At 34.9% G+C, this 17,502-nt stretch overlaps 1 protein-coding gene across 2 annotated transcripts in view; it reads right to left on the bottom strand.

Moving 5' to 3' along the window:
* Window positions 1-366: 366 nt before the first annotated feature.
* The window catches only part of MPP7 (membrane palmitoylated protein 7), a 187,330-nt gene continuing 170,194 nt past the window's right edge, over window positions 367-17,502 (bottom strand). Inside the window, exons 15-19 of one of the 2 annotated variants that reach the window (XM_008065326.1) lie at window positions 15,441-15,521; window positions 6,998-7,091; window positions 5,853-5,961; window positions 3,155-3,298; window positions 367-1,769 (exon numbers count right to left, since the gene is read on the bottom strand). In XM_008065326.1, coding sequence (XP_008063517.1) covers window positions 1,590-1,769; window positions 3,155-3,298; window positions 5,853-5,961; window positions 6,998-7,091; window positions 15,441-15,521 — 608 coding nt within the window. In that variant the 3' untranslated portion in view covers window positions 367-1,589. The remainder of the gene's footprint in view (window positions 1,770-3,154; window positions 3,299-5,852; window positions 5,962-6,997; window positions 7,092-15,440; window positions 15,522-17,502) is intronic. The other variant, XM_008065327.1, reaches the window with a different exon arrangement.

Genomic DNA, 17,502 nt, shown 5'->3' on the forward strand with positions numbered 1-17,502 from the left:
CTATTTTTCTCTAAACCTGACATCTAAATTCTCTTTACAAATCAACAAAAAAAATAACACTTTTTTCTGTTTGACAGCTATATATGCAATGACTGTTGACTGGCAGAGTCTCACTACATGCAAAAATGACTGTTGACTTGGGGTCTCACTCTGTCACCCAGCCTAGATCACAGCTCACTGCAGCCTTGAACTCCTGGGTTCAAGCAATCCTTCCTCCTCAGCCTCCAGAGTAGCTGGGACTAGAGGAGCACGCCACCATACCCAGCTAATTTTTTGACTTTTTGTAGAGACGAGGTCTCACTATGTTGTCCAGGCTGGTTGTGAACTCTTGTGTTCAAACCCTCCTGCCTCAGCCTCCCAAAATGCTGGGATTACAGGTGTGAACCACCATGATTGGCAGAACATATGTTCTCTTATAGAACTTATGAGCATTTCTAGTATCTTGAACTATATCATTCACTTGCTGAAAATCAGTAGTATCAAAGAAGAATGAGAGACCCCATCTAAATACTTATAAGAATCTTTCTTTAACAATGACAGTGTTAGGATATTATCTGGACAGTGTTAAGAACCATTCTGAAAAATAAATTACCATATGAAAGTTTTCTAAAACACATCTTAGTGAAATTTAAAGATATGGAGATCAATTGCACGTATTTGAGAAATGATCACATTTTCTTCAACTGTATCAATAATACATAAAACATGCTTTAGAGCAGGAATCACATTCTTATAATTTGTTGGGAAAATCTATAGTCAGCTAAAGAAATCTTTTTGTTGACTCCAGAAATGTCCTCTAAAGATTAACAAATAAAAGTATCCTGTGTAATAATTGCTTGCCCCAAGACAGTACCATTCTTTCTAAGATTCATACCATAAAGGTTTTTAACTCCATATATAGTAATTTTTAAAAGTCTATTTTCCCTTATTAAATATTTGTTGGGCCACTGACATGTACTCACTCAGCAGGATTTCTCAAGCTCTACTCTGAAGGCCACTCACTCAAGGTCAATTTCCAGTTACTCCTTTAAGAACCATTTAAAAATGCACATACTATGAACATACTGTGTATATGAAGAAAAAGTTACACTTTTTAAATAGTAAGAGGACTCCTCCTTACTTCCAGCCCCACTAAATCTGTGATGATCCACCCGGAAATAGCAAAGCTGTCCTGTCTGTCTGAAGCTGCTTCCGGTGCTAAGTGGATACCTTCAACTGCTAACATACAATCTTGGTGGCAGCAACTGTGTCTGAGACCAGCTGAAGCACCAAACTCCCATACACATTAAGTCTCTAGCCATGTCTCTAAAAATTTCAGCCTCGTCTTGGAGATAGAGCTATATTAAAGACAACCAGAAGGTTCAAAGTTTTGCTCAGAATACAGTGCTGTGCAAATTTTGATTTCAGATCTTACACATTGTGTTTAAAATAAGGCTGTAAAAAGATACAAACAAAACCAGAATTCAATTTTAACCAAGATTGTACATCTATGACAATGATACAGATTTAAAAACCCTACCACCAAAATGGTAACTGATTTAATCATGCACTCTATATAATATAAAGTTGGTTATGGAAATGTCCCTCAGTTATGAATGTAACCAGCTGACTGGTACCCAATGGGTGTCTGTCTCTAATTTGTCAAAAGTGGCTTTTAGCTCATTGAATGCCATGGTGAGATCATCATTTATTATAATTTTGTCAAAAAGATGACCATATTGATTTTCCATTATCTGTGCAGATTTAATCATTTCTTGAAAGTCTTCTTCCTACAAAAGGAAGTATTTTTTAAAAATTAGTTAACCAGGCAATTACCTCACTTCACATCAATGTAAACATTCTACAATTGGTTTACCTAATGCTATTCTGTATTCAGTCTTTCACCTCAGCCAGAAATAAAAATTATCCTCTTTAACCACAAATTCTCCAGATGCCATAATTTTTAGTACTATTTCCCTTATTTGCTTGTAACAAAACTGGTCTGATGAGAGTCAAAACTTCTACCTCATCTGGATTTCAGGATAATTAGTCACTCACTCATCATTATAGGGATGTGTCAATATTAAAATAGTAATTGGGGTGAAGAAGAACTGTTTGCTCTGATGCTTTGGCTGTTTTCTTTCTGTTTATTCATAGGAAGACATTTCTAATATAAACTCCTTTTTCAGACTTGGATATATTTATAACAGGATAGTTACCATGTTCTTCCTGTCTCCTTAGAAGTGTTTCAGGGGCCCTTTATGCCATGCATTTTTAAAGCTAGGAAACATCTCAGTTGGCTATATAATACAAATGTAAGTGAGCCAAATCCTAAGACTATGTTATCATTTATTATCTTCACTGAAAAACCTTTACATTTATAAGTAGTACAATCACTCTTCACTTTGTGGCATGCTGAAAGAATTTCAGAGTCTACACTGCAATGTCATAGGTTTCACCACAACAGAACGTTTAACTTCAGCATTGCTCAAGAGCCTTGAGTAGCGAACATCACATGACAATACCTACAGTACCCACTCAGTATGGATCTGTACTGTCAACGTTTTAGAAAAAGGATACTTATCAAATAGTGGGAATCAAAAACATGATCTGTATTTTTGGCCCCAATAAACAGGTTTCAAATTAATACAAAGTAAGGCTAAAGATGAGTTCATGAAAAAGCTGTTGACATTTAATTTCTGTGCTTTTTATTTTTGGTCTAAAGATAGACTATACTATCTTAAGAACAAAAACAATAAAAGGCCTTGTTAGAAGCCATTATAGTTATTAACATACCATAATCTCCATTTCTAACAACACTCTTGGAAATTCAAATATTATTGCTTAATAATATGTCTATTTGATCTGTACCCAAAATGGTGCTTTTTCTTTTACTCAGCTAAATATGACTAGCAATACAAGAAGACAAAAAAGGTGAATTATTAAATTTTTCATTTAGACAATTAATGAGTAACAGTGATGACTTTGTTAAATTTAGTTTTACTCTGAAAACTAATTGGTCTAATTTTTATATAAATGTTCAGCCTCCAAAAGTCTGAACTGTATGCGTAAATGTGGGTCACAGTTTCACCCGTGACCATCGTCCCATACAGCGGTGACTGCCCACACATTTTCACCCATCGCCTATCTTATCACCAAGCATCAATGTACTTACTGTGAAGGGCTTTGCGTCACCCTGGTCATCTCTGCTTGAAATAATCTTTGCATTTTTTCTTGTCTCTCTCAAACGCTCCATTGATGGAGGCTTTATAAATATCACATAAGGCTTAAATTCTAGTGTCCTTAAATGCTTCACTGTCTACAAGGAAGAAAAGAAGTTTTTCTCATATTTCTTCACATCATCATGAGTTACTGAATTTTCCTTCTAGAAAATTTCTTAAAATTAGTCTTAATTTCTTAAAATTAAGGTCAGTGGATCTTTAGATGTATTATTATCCAATCAATGGTTGACAATTAAATGTAGCAAACACCTCTAAAAAGAAGATGGAAAATGTAACTTGGAATTTAAAACTGTTTTGAAAGATGCCATAATGAATATTAAACAGAAGAGCCTAAAAATGCCAGAGAAGTGGTTTTTAGATCAAATACCCAAAAGATGTGATGAATTAAATAAACTTCTGTTTGTGAAAGTGTTCCAACCATTCCATTCAAGCTTCTTCCTGTTCTCAGTCATGAGTCTTCCTTTTTCATCCAACGCCCCAGATGCCCTACAAGGGCTACCCCCACTCCCAGTAGAGCAGGAGCCCACATTTCCTCATCAGACACTGTACATTATGGACACTCTGCTTCTGGGACTTGCCTATAATCCAGGGTGACTGACAGAAGGGTGAGAGTTGAGGGTGATACTGATCTGCATGTCCGGACCTCTCTGGAAATGAATATAAACCATAAACTCCACTGAAAGGTTAGGAAGACAGGCCGTGTGTGTGCAAGAGAGAGCATGGACAATCAGGGGCGAAGGGGACACAGGCTGGAGGGGCACTAGGAATGGAGGGCTGAAATTACATTGTGAGAGTCTGGAGAGACTAGACTCAGGACATTGACAGAGTTCTGCAAAAGAAAGACTGTCCCAATCCCTGTTGGAGTCAGCCTAACTGCTGATTCTTAGGGCTCTTTTATTCCAGATTCATCTTCCTTAAGAGGAGCAAGGGACTTCCACAGGTCATTCTGGCCCTGGGAAGTGGAGCACCCTAGGATGTAACCATCAGTGGAAGGAGAATCTGTGGACCCTGAAGATGAGGAAATTCTGTGGGTTGAGGATCCACTGGAGGACATGCAGTTTGACAGGGAATTGGATGACTTCATCCACTGGTATTCTTGGTCCAGAATGTTCATAGGAGTCCCCAGGGTAACAGGCAAAGATCCATCTGGCAGCTGCAATCAGCCTCTCATTCAGCACAATTCCTGAAATGCCTACAACTCTAGAGGGGAGTTTACACTGCTAGGATATATGTGGAACCAAAATCACAGAAAGAGGACTCATAGCTAAAATGTTCATTGCTAAAAATTATAAACACTTACGAGCACATAACAAATAAGAATACATTATGTATGGAACAATGTGATGTATTTTTTACAAATACAAAATACACAGAAAATCTAAGAGTCACTGCACTTGACAAAACCTGAGTATACAAGGTCTGACAATTACGTTTGTGAACTCATCCTAGAAAAAGTTCTACATATCTCATTGCTGAATATCACTATGGTCACCTCCAAAGTACTCCCCTTAGAAAACTATGCACCAATGCCATCAAAGCAATTTTGGAACTCTTTTTCTGGAATGACTATCAGAGCTGTTGCTATATTTCCTTTGATGTCCTGAATGTCATCAAAATGTCTTCCTTTCAATATTTCATTTATCTTCAGGTAAAGAAAAAAGTCATTGGCGGCCAGATCAGGTGAGTAGGGAGGTTGTTCTAATACAGTTATGTGTTTACTGGCTAAAAACTCCCTCACAGATAGTGCCGCATGAGCTCGTACATTGTCGTGATGCAAGAGCTCTTTCAGGACCATTTTTGCACACACCTTTCTCATGCCAAGATTTTCAGTGAAGATTTCCCTAATTGTTTCTCTATTGATGCTTATTTGGTCTGCTATGCTTCTCACAGTCAGCCAATGATTTTGATACACAATTTGTAATGTTTTTGCAATGTTTCAATTTTTGCAATGTTCTTATCAGTTCTGTTCATTACTGGCTGTCCTGACCTCTCTTCATCAGTGATGCTTTCTCTCCCCTCAGAAAAATGTTTAATCCCTTTGTATACTGCCATTTTCTTCATGGCATTATCCCCATAAACTTGGAATAACATGTCCCTGATTTCACTTCCACTCTTGCCAAGTTTAACAAAACATTTAATGCTTGTTCATTGCTCTAATTCAAACTCTGACATTCTCATGATGACAGCTCTGATGGTCATTCTAGCTCTGATGACCATTTCTCTTTTTGGAAAGAGTTCCAAAATTGCTTTGACAGGCAGACTAGGCATGGGTGTTGGTGCATAGCTTTCCAAGGTGAGTACTTTGAAGGTGACTATAGTGATATTCAGCAATGATGTTATGTTGTACCTTTTCTAGGATAAGTTTGCGAACTTAATCATCAGGCCTCATAAACTAGAGTGACAAACATAGATATTGGGGCTTCTTCCACTCCTCTTTTCTAATAATATGAGCTTTGTTTTCTCCAAAGATGACTCAAATTACATTTAAGTGCTTTTGTCATCTTAGAAAAGTCACATATATGCCAAAAGTGAGTGGACTTCAGATTTACTTCATTTCATATGGAAGTGCTCACATGAACTGCTATAGATGATGTGGTTAGAAGGGTACTGAACAGTTCAGTGTTTACTCACATGAGGCTGAACATCCAACAGACAAACTTTGTTTTTAGCGAGAACAGATCGAACTGAGTCTATACTTGTGCCATAGTAGTTGTTTTTATATTCACCATATTCAATAAACCTGTGGAAAATTAGAGATGCATCAGAATCAATTGTGAGTTTAAAAGAAACTATAGTACCAAGATATAATTCATAGGTAAAAGACATGTTTTGTTGAACGTGTAATTTTTTTCAACTGTGTTTAATAAAATGAATAGAGCTAAGTACTTCAGAATGTCAATTTTAAAAAATCTTCTATTTTACATTTTCAAATCAGTAACACTTGCTTGTATTACACTTGCATAGAAAAAAAGTACTTAGTAGAGTAGTGCTCTAATGTTTTCCATTATCCCCTTTTTCAGAACTAATGCAATGCAATAAAACAGTAAGTAAGCCAAACAATAGAAACTACTGAAATTTCACTGCACGCTACAGAGTACCCAGCTCGGCTTCAGAACTGGAGGTGCTGGGTGGTGGCTAATGGAGCAGGGCAGCTGATCCTGTGCTATAAAAACACAATCACTGTGCCAAACGCAAAAAAGGCACTTCAATGTTTTAATAACATCCCGCAGTCCTGCATTAAAACACACACTGCTCTAACCTGGAAACACTCGTGCTTCTGCAAATGTAAAACTTGGTGGGGGGACTAGCTTGAGGAGATGGTACAAGCAAGATGATTAACATGACTTTAATTTTTTGAAGAGTCAATGAGAGAATGAGGAACGTGTGTGAAGAAGACTGAGAAACTGGGGATACATTACATAGATGCTCATTAGTCCTTGAAGCAAGATTCTATCCAAATTATACAATAAAATTCAGTTTGTGGTCTGGAAGGAGGCCACAATAAGACCCTAGCGACCTTCCCTGATTCTGCAAAATAATTCCTACACATTTAACTTTACTGAAATGGAGCAGCTCCAGTACACTAAAGTTAGAGGTGAAAATTGATAATGATTATTAACTAAATTATCTATCACCTTTTTATCAGTTTCAAATATTGTTATGATAATTAAAATACATTTCAAATCGAGGAGAGCCCTTAATCATCTGTAACTGGATAAACAAATATGTGCTTACAAATAACAGTCACACGAAAATTCTCAAGAATATCCACATACTTGTTATTTTGTACATCTGTCTCAAACAAATGCTTGGAAATAAAAATATATTCAACACCATCACTCTCCTGACTTCTTCTTGCTCTGGTAGTATCTGTGATTTAATGAAAAAGAATTTAGAAAAGTCCATATCAACCACTTTAAGGAAAATACTAAAAAAGAAATCATCAAGTACATTTAATTAGTTTTCTTAAACAAGACTTTCAAATTTATAAACAAGCTAATTAGATAATAAAATATAGTAATTCAGGTTTTCCCATTGTTAAAGATATATTACTGAATTGTACCCCATATCCTTTAAAAAAAGTTATATTAATTTCAGGATGGATTAAAAATGTAATTGCATTGTGTTTCTGTGTAATTATTCATTATTTTGAAGACTCTCTAATAAGTTAAATAAGTGGTATTTAAGTTACTTTTTTTGCAAATAATATGTTTATTATCTTTATTTAGTGATCTTTATTCACTGAGGCAAGTCTGTTGTATGCCACAAGGTTGCTAGGTAAACTTGGAGATTATTTTACTGTCACCCTCACGTGGCACATGGTGGGTATGCCATCAATGTGTCGTTTTGCTAACCAAATGAAGTCAAATACCTCTATGAATACCAAATGAAGTCAAATACCTCCTTGGCAAAGTTATAAACATCATCATAGAATACTATTGAACCTCTTCTAACCTTTCAGTAATCCTGCCTAATTATTTGTTAGTGAATTATAATGGAGCAGAAAACACAGGATTAATTAAAACCACAGCTACAACTTCAAAGCCCAAAGTACTCCATTGCTAATCCACAACAGTCTGTCCTTCCTGTAGATTTCAACTACAAATTCTGAACCCAAACAATTATCTGAGCACTGGAAAATAAAGCAAGTAGACTGTGGAGGGGCATCAACTTGCACAGGAAGGAGTTTAATTTTATTTTCCCCTTAGCTTAGCCCCAAGGGTGGAAATCATTCACAAAAACAGCATAGGTGAATATATGGCTAAACTCCAACAGAAGCATTAACATTTTGGTGAAAAGAACTAGGGGGGGGGGAAAGCCCCTGTGGGTTGAACAGGGAACAGATAGAAGGGGGAAATTCGGCAAAGGAAATACTTTAATTCTGTGTATGAACCAACATTAATCTAAGAATAGCCTCTATGCTATATATATATGCAGCTCAGACTCAAACCAGCATAGCAAAAGCTTTAAGAAGCAAACTGATATTAGAATACCTAAGTCTCAGCCTAACCCTTGGATAATGGAAGCACAAAACACACTAAAATTAACAGAGAAAAAGCTTAGAGAACTGAGCTGAGATTTGTATCATGCCTGTAAGTCTAAGACAAATCTTTGAACCAGTACAGACCCAAACTGACATAACAAAGGTCAATGAGATAGGATTTATGATCTAAATATAGCTGGCTGATTATTTGCTAAAGTAAACATGTCAACATTCTCCAGAATATTATAACAGGACCTAGAGTTAATATATTATAATCTTAATATCGAGAATGCAATCTGAAATTATTAAACATAAAGAACTAAGAAAATATGACCAATTCTCAAGGTGAAAGATAACAGATGCTAACTTTGAATGACCTGAGAGTTAGAACTCTCAAAGACCTTGTAACAGCTGTTGTAACTATGCTTGATAAGGCACAGGAATATACATCTGAATTGCATGAAAATATGAGTTCTTAGTAGAGAAATAAAAACTCTAAAGAACAATCACAAGGAAATTTTAGAACTGAAAAATAATAATCTCTAATAGAAAAAAATTACTAGATGAGCTCAGTAACAGAATGGAAATGACAGAGAAGAGAGTCAATTAGTGGGAAGACAGATCAATAGAAATTATATAATCTGAATAACAAAAAGAAAAAAGACTGAAAAATATAAATGGAACCCTAGGGACTTCTATCAAAATATTGAAATGTCTAACATATGTGTAATTGTGGTGCTAAAAGGTGAGAAATAAAAGAGACTGGGGCAGAAAAGATATATTTAAAAACTAATGGCCCCAAACTTCTAAAATTTGGTGAAAGATATAAACTTACAAATTTCAGAAGCTTAGCAGATCCTAAGTAGAAAAAATTCTGAAAAAAATTCCATGCCTAAATATTATATCAAACTATTAAAAGCCAAAAGTAAATTTTAAAAAATCTGGAAAGCAGCTAGAAATAAACAAGACAGTACATATCAGTGAGTCTGGTTTTAATTACCACAGATTTCTTACCATAAGTCATAAAAATAAGACATCAATAAAATTTATATCTTTAAAGGACTGAGAGAAAAAAACCCATCAACTAACTATGCTTTGGGAATAAAGGCAAACTAAAGACCTTCCCAGAGAAACTAATAGGATGTACCAGCATAATTTTCTAAAATAAATATTCAAGGAATTCAAGGAAGTTTTTTAGGCTGAAGAGAAATGATAAGAAGAAAACTTGTGTATTCAGGGGTGAAGAAAAATTGAGTAAATATAAGTCTACCTTTTCCTAAAAAATTGTGTAGTTATTCTCACATGTAAGTTTAAACTTAAAATATAAATTTTATTGATATCTTATTTGGATACATTAGACTTCATCAAAATTTAAAACTCGCCTTTAGAAAGACACCAAGAAAATGAAAAAGCAAGCCACAGACTGGAAGAAAATATATGTAAACATTTATCAGATAAAGGACACATATTCAAGGGACACATATTAAAGAACTCTCAAAACTCAGTAATGAGACAAACAACCCACTTTTTAAAAATGAGCAAAAGATTTAAACAGATACTTCACCAAAGAAGGCATGCTAATGGCTGAGTCCATCCTTGGTCATTATTTAAATGCAAAATGAAGTACAAGATATCACTTGTACCTTGACAAAAGTTTCAAAGATTGACTGTCCCAAGTGTCAGCAAGGATGTGGAGCCTGGATCTCACATGTTCTACCAGTGGGTTGTAAGATAGTAAAACCACTTTGGAAACCACTTTGGAAAACAGTTTGATAGTTTCTTAAAACATTAAACCATCTGACCAAGCCATCCCATTTCTACTTATTTGCCCAAGAGAAACAAAATCCTATGTCCATCAAAAAACTTGTACATAAACTTCATAATAGCTTTATTTGTAGTAGCTACAAATGGGGATGGGGGAAAGGGAGAAGGCCCTAAATATCCATCAATAGGTAAATAGATAGACAAATTGCAGTATTTCCATACAATAAAATGCCATCAATGAAAAGGAATGAATTATTGATCTGAGACAATATAGGAGAAATTCAAACTCACTGTGCTGAGTTTTTTGGGAAAAAGTCAAGCAAAGTAAAAAATAAGTACATACTGTATATTTCTGTTTATATTAAGTACTACATGATTCTAGCTAATCTGTAGTGAGGTAATGTAGATCAGTGGTTTCCTGGTAAGGGGGTAGAGGGATAAATTACCAAGGGCACAAAGGAATTTTTGAGGAGACAGAAATGTTCATTATATTGACTGTGGTGATGGTTTCATGTGAGCATTCATATGTTAAAACTGATCTAATTATACATTTTAAATATGTGCAGTTTATTTATTCCAATTATAGCTCAATGTTATAAAGAATGTGGGAAGTAGGGAAAAAAGTAACTTGATACATATGTAATGTATTTATAAAACCCAACTAATGTAAACCATATCCAAAATTTTAATTCCCCCTTATTTATTTAGCAAGCATACTTTAATACAATGCTCAGATCTACTGAAACAATTTTTCATACTTGCACCATGGGTGGAACACCAAGAGGTAGTGCTATTCTTTTTTGAAATGTCACACGCTTTACAGGAACAGCATGAAGTACTGACAAATTTTATTCAATCATAAAAAAGAAGAATAAATAAATACATTTTATGGTAGAAAATACCCTACAGTGTATATATAACATAATTCATATAAAAGATTATGAAAGAACTTAAAATTAATATGCTGCCCACTTTGGAGTTTAGTGTTAATACTCATTTAATACTTGATCAGTTTTGTCTTTGCTGTTTGCTGTTGCTATTGCTTTAGGAAACAGCAGGCTTTAAAAAAAAAGTACTTCTCCCCTTTTGGAAATCAAAAGGGAGAATTTTCTGTGCATTAATTTGTTTCTCATGAACACAGAAGACTTTATCTGCATTCTATAATAATTATAATGGCAGAACACTTTGACTGAAAATCTGCAACTCACACTTGAGGGTCACTACCCAGACATGTGGAGTCCCGCCTCAGGGCTAAGAATATTTTTAGAACCACATCAAGTGGTAATTTAACAAGACATTTATGACACTCTCAAATGCATGTAAAAGGCAACACATCCACAACCAAATTTTTTGCTTATCATGATCAACCTGAATTAGTGAGGTCTGATGCTATTTTAGTGATGAGGAATTTCAGTATCTAACTGTAATGAGATGTCACAAGAATCTCATAAACTCATTCACAATGAGGAATCCCTCATTGATAAGAGATCAGAAATTCTCACGTGAAGGGGATTCACAGGGACAGATGCACATATTAACTACAATGTAGTTCACCAACTCACTACAGCTCACTGCCTAAGCACCAATTATGTTTACAGGTTAAGACAACATCAAACAACTAGAAAACACATTCTATTCTCTTCCCCTGCCCCCTTCAAAATCTCAGAATAACTGACATGGTGAGATACATACGAACATTTTTTAAAAAACGGATACCCTAGTTTATAATATATATTTTTTTAACTCAAGTGAGTTTTCCTGTGGCTAAAGAAGTGTCCTAGAACATCGGTACTTTGAAACCCATGAAAACACAAAAACTGATATATGTCTTTGTGAGAAATCCTAGAAAGTGATTAACAGGTATGGATGACAAGACTGCCTGAATTCTAGATTATACAGATTTCTGAATCCATCAAATATTTGAAATCTTCTATAACAGCTTTTATTAACTACCTTTAAAATTTACTGCACAGGAGATGCTTTTGAAAAACTGGTTATATTAAGTTATTTACATTTGTTGATGATAGTCTATAGTCTTAAAACAATGTTGATGCTGTTTATTAAGGATGAAATTTTCCACAAACAGAGAAGCAAATAGGCAGAAACAGGGGTTTCAGCCACTACATTCTTTAAATGCAACTATGAACAGTGGTTACATGGATAATTTTTTAAAGATTTCATATAACTTGTTCAGCCATTTTAGTCCAAGATTAATAGTATTTACCTGACTTAACATCCCTTTAAACTTATACATATTTTTAATTGAGGTGATTACAGATTCACAAGTAGTTACAAAAAAAGTACAGAGAGGTCGCAGGTAACCACCACTTAGCCTCCTCTGGTAATATTTATATAACTCTAGCACATTAGCAAAAGCAGCAAATTGATGTTAGCAAACTACAATGAACTAAATCACTATTTCTTTTCGATATTTAAAAATCTGATTATGATACACTGACAGAAAAGTTCATATATAACTCATATATACACACATAAAGGCATACAACTTGAATTTTCACAGCTAGAACAAGTCTGGGTAACCAGCACTCTACCAAGAAACAGAATATTTCTAGCATTCCAGAATCACCTCTTGGGTTCCCTTTTCTACCTCGTCTCCTTGAGATTTCTAATATCATGTTATATCATGTTGCCTTTATTGTAATTATAAAAATGAAGTCATACTACATTATTCTCTGTTGTCTGCCTCCATTTGTTCAACCTGTTAGTGGGATTAATTCTTACTGCTGCATGTAGTTGTAGATGGTTCATTCTCACTGCATTACAGAATTCCATTGTGTGAACACACCATCCTTGACTTCTCCATTCTACTTATTCAAATAATGGGCATTTGGGTGGTTTCCAGTTTTGAGCTCTTATAAATAATGTTTCTAAGAATGTCTGAGAATGTGCCTTTTGGTGAACATATGTGTGCATTTCCACTGGGTGTATACCAGGAGAGGAATTGCTGGGTCACAGGGCATGTGTTTGCTCAGCTTTAGGAGATACTGCTTCTTAGGCTTCCAAAACAGTTGCATTAATTTACACTCTCATCAGCAATGTGCAAGAGTTCCATTGCTCCACATCTTTTTCATTCCACTCATTCTGGAGGATATTTAACATATATTTTAGAAAAGAGAATTATAGAATTAATCATCAAACAGAATACTGGTAATAATGAAGGCAATAATTTTTTTCCAATATTCAAGACTACACCCAAAGTATTTTTTCAAATCAAAACTATCTGAAATTCGAAAGTTGCTCTTCAAGTATATTCTTGTTTAATTAGTTAAATCACCCTGAACTAGTGCAGTGGCTGTATTTTCCAAACATATCTGATATTATGAATTGCCTGGGATGCTTGCTATAAATACAAATTCTTGTGCATATCTTTTTGTAAAACCCCAAGAGATTCTTAGTGTCAGGAAAGCCTGAAAAACACTACTATATGAGGATCTGTTGATATTAACACCTATTTAAAAGTGAATCAGAGTAGAAAATAACTACTTTGAGAATTTCTTTAAGAGAGTGCCTGCCTGGAAACTTCTTTGGATACTGTCAACTTCTACAGCAACTTCAGAAACAAATATATTTTAAGCTCTGGATAAACTGAGACCCCAGTGTCTTGCCCAAGATCTGTCAGTAATATTAAAACTATCATAGTAATGTTTGATAAATTGCCCTATGGATATTTATTGTTGTCAAAAGAAACAAGTTTTTACTACTACCTGGGCTAAAATAAAGAGTCTGCAGTTTGCCCCTAAAGCTACTGAAATAAAAAGTTTAAAAAATAAAAAAAGAATAATTCAAAAAAGCATTTATTTTGTATATATCCATCTCCCAGGTATCCTTTGTATATACTGTCTGATTTTTCCCAGGCAACCATATGATGTAGATCATATTAATCCTTTTAGGGATGAGTAGGTTGACAAAGAAAGGTTAATCAATTTTTCTGAGATGACACAAGTAGTGACAGAGTTGAGGTGTAATCCTAGGTCAATTTTACTTTCAAGTTTGGACTCTTTTCATGTTACCAAACTGCCTTAACTAGCAAGTATGAGAGACTGTATGTGTAAAGTGTATATACATATCTATCTATATGAGGGGGGACCCAAAAAAACAGAATAATAAATTTATAAATTTAAAAAGTCTGTAATTTGAAAGGATTGTTAATATTAATAGAAGGAAGAACATGAGAAGTGACATCATAAAACTTAGTTTAAAATTCAAATGCAACTATGATCTTTGGAACTCAAGTCAAAATATCCTTTCTACTCCTGTTTCCTTCCCTGTGAAGTGGAGATAATATCATGCATCTTATACGGTTATTGGGAGGGTTACGTAAATTAAGACAAACAAAGGAGATGAATATATAGTAGAAAATTAATAAATTATTCCTTTGTAATCTGTTTTTGCATCTTCTAGGTTTCTTCTCTAATTGGTCACCTATAAGCTTAATAATTGTTTTGCAAAATTTTCTAATTATCTATATATTGCAATTCTGCTTTTGTAAGAGAAGCTAATAATTGAAGGAAAAAATCTGTCTAACTCTATATTTTCCTTTACTTTCATCTCTGTCGGTGGAAACCAGCAGTCCTATAACTTATGGCTGAAAATAATTACAAACAATAGATTGGAAAAATGTAGTAACAAGAAGTAACTTGAGGTAAAAGAAAACTATAATTTTAAAATAAAGTTGAAAATCTTCCAAAACTAAAGAACATTGCTAAGGGCAATATACAAATGATTTTTTTTTAACTGTTCTAAAACCACATGAAAAAGCCAACATTTCAATTTAGCCTTTTAGAAAGCTCTCTAACATCAACATATTAAGTAGTCAAATGGCATTTATTCTGCAGATCAAAATGTTTCAAGCATCACATTTTATTTGTAAAAATTCCTATGAAAACCACTTTTATAAAAATAGATCTAATTCTGCATGGTGAAAAGAAGCCTACCATACTTGGACGATAGGGTCATGAAAAGCCCATTTAACACTATCTACCAATTACTACATATAAAAAGTAATTAAGAAAGGTTTGTATTAAAGAAGTCTCCAGTTTCTTGTAGTTTGAAAGTTTGATCCTTCTAATCTTAAACCTGATGAAAAACTCTGGAAAACATTGTACTTATTTTAGGAAATAGAATAGTTAGACTTTTATTTACAAAAAAATTTGTAAATAATAATTTGATGTCATATGCGTATTAAACTTCACCATAAAAATCTAAGAGTAAGGAAGCTGTGATTAACAAGTATTCTGCCAATAATCTGTATAATCTAGGGAAAATCCCTCAACTTCTTGTACTTTGGTTTCCTTCTCTGTAACATGTGTATGACACTATATACTTTTGGGGTGGCTAGGAGGTCTGGATGGGTGAATGCTCAGAACAGTGGTTGGTACCATGTATGTCCAGTAAGCATTTAGCAACATTATTAGTGTAGTTGTAAGAACACTGAATAGGGCAGAACTCACGGGGCACTGTCACACCATAGTGCTGGGTGTCGCTGATCAGCAGCTTTCGCTTCAGTTCATTTAGCCCTACTCCCACAGGACCTGAAAAACAGGATCACAGAACTTCATTAGCAAATAAAACACTATATAGACATTTCTGTAATTGACATGAATCCCTAAGACTAACTGAGAACATGGATCTAACTTTGTATCCCATGTAAAGAGATTTCTGGCTAAGCTGTACATAAGAAAAAGCTAAGGTTTCGTTCATTGCTGCTTTACTTTTAAAATCTAAATCCTAACCTTTCTCTCAATACGATTATTAGTATTTATGTAGTAAATATTTTTTAAATGAAACATTCTCAACAATTCCTTGTATTACCAAGTAATGGTACCCACAAGAGCCTAAAAAATATGTGCACCTCAGAAAGTTGGATTGTACAGTCTAGATAGTGATAATATCAATTTTCAAAGTTTTAAACCCTTCCTTAAAGAAAATCCTTCACCCTGACTTTATTTGGCTGCAAATTCAGTTATGTATTTTAAATTTACAGAACCACCAGCCACATATACATTTGTTGAGATGTAAATGTAAACTCTCCTACACAATATATTTTCTGTTAGTGCTTAAACATTTGAAATCTTGCAACGACCTCACACATTTAGGTCATACACACTGAACACCTATAATGAGCAAGGGACTCAGTAAATACTGTACACAACAGAAGATGATAAACGAACTCTGCTCTTAAAGAAAGCTAACTGGTTAATTAAGAGACAGGACCCAGAAAAACAAAAAATAAAGGGCGGTCACAAATGTGAGTCTGAAATCAAAAGTGAGAAGAGCATATGCCCCAAATGGCTCTCTGAAAGCTCCTCACAACACTGCTGTCAGAGTGCATTAACCAATGGTTCTGTAACATGGGTGATACCCTGAGTTAAAGTCCCACCTGTTCCCATCCATTACACCTTCATCTGGTGACAATGGTCAAGTTAAAGTCATAAGCTGAATTAGATTTCATTCTAATCCTAAAAGTGCTCAAGCTCCCTTCCTGGGGTGGAATGAACAAGAAACTCATGTACAGAGCCTTGCACAGAATCCAGGTACTTTGTTGTTCATTTTTAGCTTGTGTGGTTACAGAAGGCTCTGAAAAGAATAGGGTTTTATGCCAGACAGTGAAGACTACCACCAGTGGAGAGAGAGGAGTAGGGTGAACATCCGGGTGAAGGTTAAAGGGTGAGCCAAGATAAAGGAGGAGGAGGTGGGGGACCCTGCTGTCCTTGCTCTAAAGCTATGTAGGTCCCACAGCTTTGTATAAAAACACCCATCCCATGGGGTCATTCACCACCACCTTCTACCTTTCCCCACACGGCTGTCAAATTCTCATTAGCTGGCAGCTTTCCCATGTTCTTTAAGACAGTGGCTAGCGACTCCCCCTTTTATAGCATGTTCCATAATATTCCATTTTTATCTTGAAATGGAATTCATTGCTAATGCATCTTGCTAGCACATATAATTTCCCTCTCCAAATTAATACATTGCCCTAACTGCAACATATGAAAGATAGAAAAGTAATTTATAATAAAATAATATGCATTTCAATATATAAATGCTTGGCAGGACCAGAGTAGAAAACCTAACCAAGTCAGATGTTTGTGCCTACTTATACATGTTTGGATTTAAAAGATCAGGAGCTGTTCTGTGCAAGAGAGCTCAGAGGTACAGGTAAACATGGGAATAGGCCTGGTATTTGGACTGAAATCTCAGACCAGACTTTCCTGAATATGATAATGAAAGAGGGAAACAACCTTAACAGAAATAAGAATAACATGCCAAGACTATCAAAGTGAAGATGATGACACAAATGACCTGGGCTTACCTATAAGAGTACTGCAAAAATATTTCCCTATAGGATGGGACAATGCTTCAGTGTCCCCACCACAGGTTGCATCATCTAGTCAGCCCACAAATGTCTGGCACAACATTTAGAAGTCCTGTGAGATGCAGGTCAGATCTTTGTTCCATAGAAAGGTCACAGATCTATGATCTTCCATTGCTACTGCTGCCATCATAATTCACAAT

Source organism: Carlito syrichta, unplaced genomic scaffold, assembly GCF_000164805.1.
Source record: "Carlito syrichta isolate Samal-C Ts95f unplaced genomic scaffold, Tarsius_syrichta-2.0.1 Scaffold308231, whole genome shotgun sequence".
Classification (NCBI taxonomy): Eukaryota; Metazoa; Chordata; class Mammalia; order Primates; family Tarsiidae; genus Carlito; species Carlito syrichta.